General features: G+C 33.7%; 1 protein-coding gene across 1 annotated transcript; it reads right to left on the bottom strand.

Moving 5' to 3' along the window:
* Positions 1 to 1,741: 1,741 nt before the first annotated feature.
* LOC132283285 (uncharacterized) lies at positions 1,742 to 6,966 on the bottom strand. Its single transcript, XM_059785222.1, has 3 exons — positions 6,464 to 6,966; positions 3,655 to 3,803; positions 1,742 to 2,150 (listed from the first exon to the last, which is right to left on the bottom strand). Exons 1-3 carry the CDS (start codon positions 6,647 to 6,649, stop codon positions 2,012 to 2,014), a joined length of 474 nt encoding a protein of 157 aa, XP_059641205.1. The 5' UTR covers positions 6,650 to 6,966; the 3' UTR covers positions 1,742 to 2,011.
* Positions 6,967 to 8,212: the final 1,246 nt, after the last annotated feature.

The raw sequence follows: 8,212 nt of genomic DNA, 5'->3' as shown, positions 1-8,212 counted from the left end.
ATGGAAGGTCACTTTGACTTCTTAGAGTCTTGTTTTCTGTTTTCACTTTCGCATTCGGATCCGTTATCGAATCATCCTTACGGTTCATCACAGGACACGCTGGCCTAAAAACCAGGGTCGTCACATTAAGGGCCCATTTGGCAACCACGTTTGTTTTGTGTTTTTGCTTTGACTCGAAGCAAAAGTAATGTTTCGACTTTAGAGTGTTTTCAACACTATTTTGAATCTTGATTGGTAACGTAAATTTATTGCAAGATTTTTGGAAGCAAAAACATAAAAATATATTTGGTAAAAAGTGTTGCAAGTTTGAAAAATTGAATTGCTAGTTTAAAATGTTATTTTAGAAGAAAACACAAATATTGAATAGTGCTTTGCTAAGCAAACAAAAATAATTTTTATGCTTATGATTTTGGCCTTAATTTTTGAAATACTGCGGTACTATTCAAATTACAACAAACGTTACCAAACATGCTTTGTGTACACTAATAAAAATAAAAAAACACAAGCAAAAGCATTGGCCAAACTGGCCTAATAGATCATCACATTCTCTACAGTAAAACTAACCTATTTTACTTGGATGCGTATCTAAGCTAAGCCCATCTCGATCAGCTATATATATATGAGGCAAGGTACCTAAAAGAGTCAATTTCTGTATCACATTCCTTTCGGCCCTGAAGGAACCATTGCTAAGTTAAAGTCTTAATTTGAAAGGAGAGCTAGGGTCTTTACGTACCTTTAAAAAAAAGGGTTTCTGAAATGAAACGAAAAGCTGGTTAGTTATTGCATCATATCTTCTTCATATGTGCTGTCATTTTGGTGGCGGTCTTCTAATTTCGAAGTCCATAATCATCAACATTTTTTTTTTTTTTCAAAATTCAAACCCGACCCACCTCCATGAATTGGCACCGTCCACAAACATACGAGACATCAATTTACCAAAATATCAAAACTTACTTCAAGAAATACACTTCTTTTACATTGATTTTTCAAAGTACAAACTTATTTTGGTACATCCCAAAGTGTTACTGTATATCATGTGTTCGCAAGCTCTCTCTCTCTATTACACACACACACACACGCATATATATATATATATATGTATATACATAAGAACTCTCAGTCCTGTATGCCTGTATGGTATGTCCCTGCCTTGAACTCCACTCAGAAAATCAAAGGCTACAACAATCCATGCAAATTACCAAAAACAAGTACTCCATTTAGACACTAATATTTTGGAGATGATATTAGCATTCCAAAAAATCCTATCATTTCAGCAACTTTGATATTTAGATTCAAGTAGTTGAGTAGCAGAGACTTTTTCTGGAACCCTAATATCACATCCCAATATATTATATTCAACTACTTGTAACCCTGTTGGTCCCTCTGTGCTTGTCACTCCAAGCAGCACAACGTACCAGTAATCCCTTGAAAGGGGATTTTGAAAATGCCATTAAAAAAAGTGCTGTGCTACAAATGATGACCATGTGAGAGTGTTGTATTTGTCATTTTCAGACTTTTTATTCAAACAATCAAGCATTCTATGAACCAAAATCATTATAAACCTAGGCGCAATCAAGTGGGCAAAACCCAATATACGCTATAAAGGAAGATGGTGAAACCCCACCATCTCCTTTCACCTCCATCCCATACCATCCTATGGGCAGTGATTATTATTTCAAGTTTATGATAAATCAACTGTATGGTAAGCGAAGGCGCTGTTTAGCTTTATGGGAACATAAACTTAAATAAAAAGTGACTTTCTAGATTTCAGAAATTTCAACAATTTTGACTTGTACAAAGAAAACATACAACGAGTATAATATCCTTTCAAGCATCTCATTGAAAGGACACCACTCAGGAAGATTTTCACTACAAGAAGAAAGAAAAACAATATACCTTTACCAGTTCCAACATCTGCAAGGAGGTATTACCATTACACTGAAATGCCAAAATGATCCAGACATCGTAACTAGAGTAAAACTGAACTTATATTCTTTCAGTGGATCTCAGCTTACTGGTCAGCATTGATTCCAAAAATACGGACCTTGTGCATGTGTGGGAACTTGGCAACCACTAGCACGAAAACTGCCAGTGTGTTCAAAAAGAGCATTGGGTGTTGGTAGTCTGTCGTGTGTGAGGCTATCAAGTACCTGCCAAACCGAACATAAGATAAGCATCAAGTTTTCTATGTCTAATCTCCTAAAATGGAACCATCCCATTTGAGGAATAGCAGATGCAAAATGATCCAGATAACTCACACTCATGCTGCAATCTGTAATGAAATGATGCATTCTATGAGATGAAGGGAGAGCAACCAATGGGTCGGTGGCCTAGCGGTATCAGGCCCTTACTTCCCAAAGGGAGGTCAAGGGTTCAAGCCTTAGTGGAAGCATGCGTGTGTTAGTACCAAAAAAAAAAAAAAAAAAAAAAAAAAACCAATGAAGGGAGAGCAAGGCCAGCTTATATTATAAATTCCCTCAAAAAGATGATAAAAATTATTCCACAGCATTCATGAGAATGAAAACAATCTGGTACTGTTCTTATAGAAATAAAATATATGGAAGAGAGTAAGTAAAATCTGGATTCATTTTTTTTAAAGTAATTTTTCTGAAATATCCTTAATAGAAAATAGAAGAATTTTTTACATATGCTAAAAAACCAAAAGAAAAGTTTGTTCAAATGAATCCACTTGAAATAAGAGTCTCAATGAATAGGGGGGAAAAGAAGCTCATCTATAAACAATCTTACACCTCATGAACCCCAAACTTTGAGATCATGCATTACTCAAAGGGGATTTGAATCTGTAAATTCCTCATGAACCCGAGACTTTGAGTTCATGCATTAATCCCAGGGTATTTGAATCTGTAAATTTGCATTTTGAGGCATTTTTATTCAGCCTCGTCTTAAAATAAGTCTCATATGTTCAAAATATTCCAAACCAGTAAGTCTCCAAGAAACATATCAAAACTCTAGAAGGAACAAAGCATACAAGAAAAAGGAGAATGACAGACATGATGGCAAACAGAGTTAATATTTTTTTTTTCTGGCCTACAAACAGAGTCTAACTAAGAAACACAATAACAAATACCCATCCGTCCCACAAAAATTGACCTTTTTTGGGAACCTAACTTTTAAAGAGGGTAGTTTTTAATTTTTTTTTTTTTTTTTATATTTATTATAGTGGTAGAGAATGAATTTCCAAATGTACCCTTCTATGGTGGGTCCACATGCTTTTATAACTTCACGGCAAGGAGGGTAAATTAGGAATATTAAAAAAAATAGTACATTATATTCTGAATTGGGACAGCCAAAAATGGAAAGGTGGACACTTTTTGTGGGACGAAGGGAATATACTATTACTGAAACATATGGGACCCAATAATTAGATATCCAAGTATATGTGCAAACTAAATGAAGATTGCTAAAACAAATGTGTAACTTTCGAACATAAAAAATTTAAGATGGCAATGCCATAAGATAGATTATATATATATAGTTCCAACATTTATTTCAAAAGACAGATGAAGACTGCTAAAACGTGTACCTTTTCAACCAATATGGATGCCCGACAGCACATTTATCAAAATGTATTTTCTTCATGTATTTAATTTCAGTATCCAATTCAAAAGGCCTATGTTACGAAATATTACTTACAGGACTACAGGTACAACTGTCAAAAACTTTCTGTTGCGAGTGAGCTGCTTGCCACTATCTATTTGCTCCCACCATGTCAACCGATTGTAAATGCCCTGGTCATCAGAAAATGGTGTTCCTTTCTTCCAGTGAAAGAAGTGATATGTGACCTGAAGGAGAGCATAATTGCTATTAGTAATATACAAGCGCACACAGGCACTTAACAGACACCTTGACAAAATACATCAAAATTATGTAAGTTGATGCCGTATAGGATACTTCAAAATACTATTGCAAATGTTCAGGAAGTCCAGAATCCAACTATCGTAAATTTTAAAAATCGACTGGAAGTTTCGAGTACAAATTGATGTCTATGTAAACATTGGTTAGTCCATGACATAAGTAAAGAAGTGTTTTGAGTTTAGCATATTTATAACAAACTATAATTGTGTTATCTGCTAATTGAAACATGCCTCGCCACTGGCATTCATATCAATTCCCTCCAAATGACTACTTCGGAAGTAACTCAATGCAATAATAACCTCCTGTCCTTTTATTTATTTAATTTGTTCTTTTTGTACTTCAAAAAGTAAATGAGAAGGTAGGGGTGGCAATATTTGACACGACACGAAATAAGTGGGTTTGGGTTTAGATTAATCATGTTCGGGTCATAATCGTGTCGACCCGTATTGACACGGTAATTAAATGTGTCGTGTTCGCGTTTGACCCACTAACCCGTTTATAACCCAATTAACCTGTTTAGCTAAACGTGTCGTGTTCGTGTTAAAAATAACCCATTTAGCTAAATGTGTTATATAAACATGTCGTGTTCATATAAAAAATGACTTAAACGTGTCTTATCGTTTGGTTTCGTGTCGTGTCAACTCTTTGTTTTGTGTTGTGTCTTATCGTGTGGTTTCATGTCGTGTCAACTCCCTGCATAGTACAACATAGCATGGAGTGGTCAGCCGATTTGAGGCAATTTGAAAACCTTGCCGTTCAGCCATCCTCAGCGGTGGTAATATACCTATTAAATAAATACATAAAAAGTAGAAGCAAATATTAAAAGGCACAAGATGTAAGTGAGATGAAGCTGCTTCCAGTTTGTGAGTCACTACAGGGTCATATTGCCTTTTAAGCTTTTTCAGCAAGGCTATAGAATTAAGAATTCTGGTTTCAATAAAATATATTAACTCCATCAATGAGTAGTGAGAACTCAATATGAGCACAACACATATCTAAGTTGCATTTCCATTGAACAAATAATTTGTTGAGCACAACACATATCTAAGAGAGAGACAAATCATGCTAAAATATCAGTTGACAAAATCAAAACAACTGCTATTCACAAATCACAAAATCTGTTGCAGTGGCAACCCGCTGCTAGTTGCCCTTTCCAGCAACAAAAAACTTTAAGGAAAAAAAAGAAAACATTACTATGAATAGCTTCACTAATTTTATCATGATCAACTTATTAGGTAGTGTGTTATTTTGTAGCAACTCTACCAATCTCCAATTACCATTTCCAAACCATCAATTCACCTTAGCTGGAACCATAGCGAAGTTGGACGCCCTCCAAACTTTCCTACTTGAACCACAACATCATTTTCTATAATGTGAACCTTGCCTAGGGTGGTATGCCTGCTTCCACATTATTATCTGGAGGCTTTTCAAGTCTACCCATTTGAAACCATGATATCTCTACCTTGCCAGTGAACTTGTAACTGTCTAAATCCAATTCGGAAAGTGAGATCGAAACCTTTCAAGAATTTGATATTAAACTTTGCACTTGAAACACAAAATTTGATACCATTTTTCAGGAATTTGAAGTGCCGGAAACTCACAGACCATGAACGAATGTATAATTAAGGAAAGTAAAATAATTAAAAAATAAAATAAAATAAAGATCAAACTACACCCTAAAACTATTTAAGAATTTATATGGTTACGAATATGCCTATGTCTACAGGCAATCTGGCAAGAAAATGATTTACAAAAAACTGGCATATTACAACATGAGAAACAATTTCTGTCACCCAGTGAGAATCTCCCACCATCTCTCCCTCGCAACTCACAAAAATGGGAAATTCCCGTTATACCACCACTTGTTGCTTCCTTGAAAAATACTTCCCTTACATGATCACGCACCAGACCAACACATGATGGTGCCTCTAACTCTCAGTATGTCTTGGGAGTTGCAACACTAATAGAGAGGGAAGAGGGACACACAAGGCACTTTTGTCAGCTAAAGGACTACATGGTTCTCACTCACTCACTTTGCACGAGCCTCTCCTTCCCAAAAACATAGGTAACTTAATAATCATATTTTAGTTGCTCCCTAAATAATCCTTTAGAAACAAAACATTACCAATATCTGGTAATTTTCTGTCACCAACCAACAAAACCAACAAAACCAATAAATATAAATGATCAGCAGAAAAGGAAAAAGGAATTCTCAGCTCATAACTATCAATCATAAACTCTTTTCCAGGAATTTTTTTAAAAAAAATAAATAAATAAATAAAAAAACCCTAAACCCTAACCAAAATTCATGATAATCGTAGGAAACTATCCATAGTCAGCTCAACCATGAACCAATTAATGAAGATTAAGAAACTTAGAAACACAATCCAACATTCATTAATGAAAAATCACAACCTCGTAGCTGTAATAATAATAACCCATAAATCAGATCAAGCAATCAAGTATAAATTAGAATAAAAAAAGCCCCAAAATTCTCAAAAAATAAAAAAAAACAAAAAAAATAAAAAAAAAACCTAGAGAGAGTAGATAAAAAATGAAAATTCAATTGAATATTGAGGTTGCTTACGAGAAAATGAGAGAGATGAACAACGGTCCAGGCCATGCCAGGGGAGCAACCGAAGAAGGAGAGGACAATGAGCCATGAAAAGAATAGGATGAGTATGTAGGTCGTCCACACTCCTGGGTACGTGAACCACTCCGTGTTCCTGTTCAGATCCGTTGGTGGCACTGCTTGAACATACAAATTCGCCATCTATTTCTCTCTCTTCTTCTACAACCTAGTTTACTCACTTCAATCCATACTACACAATTCAATTTCCTGCTCTCTTTCTCTCTCTAAGATATATATATATCTATATATATATATAAATAAATATGTATGTATGTATGTATATAAATATATATGTATTGATGGTTTTGCCTGTGTTGTTGCAGAATAGAGGGATGAAGTGGGTTTGTGTTCCTACCAAAAACGAATGACAATTGAAAGGATATGAGCGTCGATTAATGCGGTAACCAAAACAAAAGAAAATTCATGTGAATTGCGAAGTGAGACGACAATTGGTTGTTGTATATAATATAATATTAATATATGGGTTGGAGTGGGACCCAGGGGAGTTGATATTTGTTTTACTAATTATTTTCTAATTACACTTGTGCCACTGATAATTACAATTGGAACTTGGTTGGTGTGGGAGACTAAGACTATTATACAATAAGAATATCCCCACAGTATGATAAGGATAGTCGACTTAATGGGTATTTATAAAAAAATAAAAACAAAATAAAATAAGGATAAGGATAGTCGACTTAATGGGTATTTTTGTAATTTTATAAAAATAATTTTTTAATTTAATATTAAATAATTATGTCAAATTTGTTATTTCACAATTTATTTAACTAGTCATATTAGAATATTAAGATAATGTGATCATTTTTTTAAAAATAAATACTTTTTTTTAAATATGTTAGGGGTCTATAATTAAAGTTTAAAAATAGCGAGGATTTTTAAAATTAACCCAAAAAAATTGTCTTTGCCAAAAAAAAAAAAAAATCAAGAAAGACAATTTTTGTTTTTTTTCGAGTAATGAAAATATTAACAATTGTGACATTCCACATCATTTAATGAAAATTATGAATATTAAAAGAAGAGTGCACAATTAATAATATTTGATAATATTTACGTGGATTGGGAAAGTTCTTACCAATGTTATAAAAGTCAAAGTTGACAATATATATGCACGTCGTGCAAATGATATAAGAGTAAATTTGGTTTTATTTGTTTTATACAATTTATCCTAATGAAGTGACTTATAAATTTTAAATAGTAATCAATTTTATGATATAAATGTGATGACGAGTAGTACAAGATATTTTGTACCGTCTTAATTTTTCTTTCCTACCGGATTGACTCCCAATGTAGTGATGTTATGTCACCTGAGGCCACCGTCAATGAAATTGACATCCAACTAGCATAGTAGCATGGCATGGCTCCAGTTGTTAACCGACCACAATTATTAATTCCAAGAATGGGCTGACCTAAAATATCAGCCACTCCCTTGTGGAGGTACCTACAAAATTTAAGTATAAATGTTTTGACTTATTAGTACAACGCTTTCCTCATTTCTTCCATAATTTTTTTTTTTTAAATATGAAGTTAAAGGTTCAAGTATTAGTTAGGAAATCTACATATATATATATATATATAAGGAAATTAGAATTGCAGTGTTTATCTATATAAGCACGAACTTGATGCATAGTCAATGGATGTTCAAATATTCTGATGTTCTTTATGTAATTGGTTCTAAATAAAGGA

The sequence above is a fragment of the Cornus florida genome, unplaced genomic scaffold (genome assembly GCF_030987335.1).
Source record: "Cornus florida cultivar Cherokee Brave unplaced genomic scaffold, ASM3098733v1 CherokeeBrave_3.0.0_Hap2_Chr11, whole genome shotgun sequence".
Taxonomy (NCBI): domain Eukaryota; kingdom Viridiplantae; phylum Streptophyta; class Magnoliopsida; order Cornales; family Cornaceae; genus Cornus; species Cornus florida.
Note: the sequence above shows the minus strand (reverse complement) of the source record. Positions and strands in the feature narration are given on the sequence as shown.

Coding starts and splice junctions, on each gene's coding strand:
- LOC132283285 (XM_059785222.1), bottom strand. CDS start 6,649: ATGGCGAATTTGTATGTTCAAGCAGTGCCACCAACGGATCTGAACAGG. Junction 3,804..6,463: donor TTCATCTCTCTCATTTTCTC/GTAAGCAACCTC, acceptor GCTCTCCTTCAG/GTCACATATCACTTCTTTCA. Junction 2,151..3,654: donor ACAGTTGTACCTGTAGTCCT/GTAAGTAATATT, acceptor TCGGTTTGGCAG/GTACTTGATAGCCTCACACA.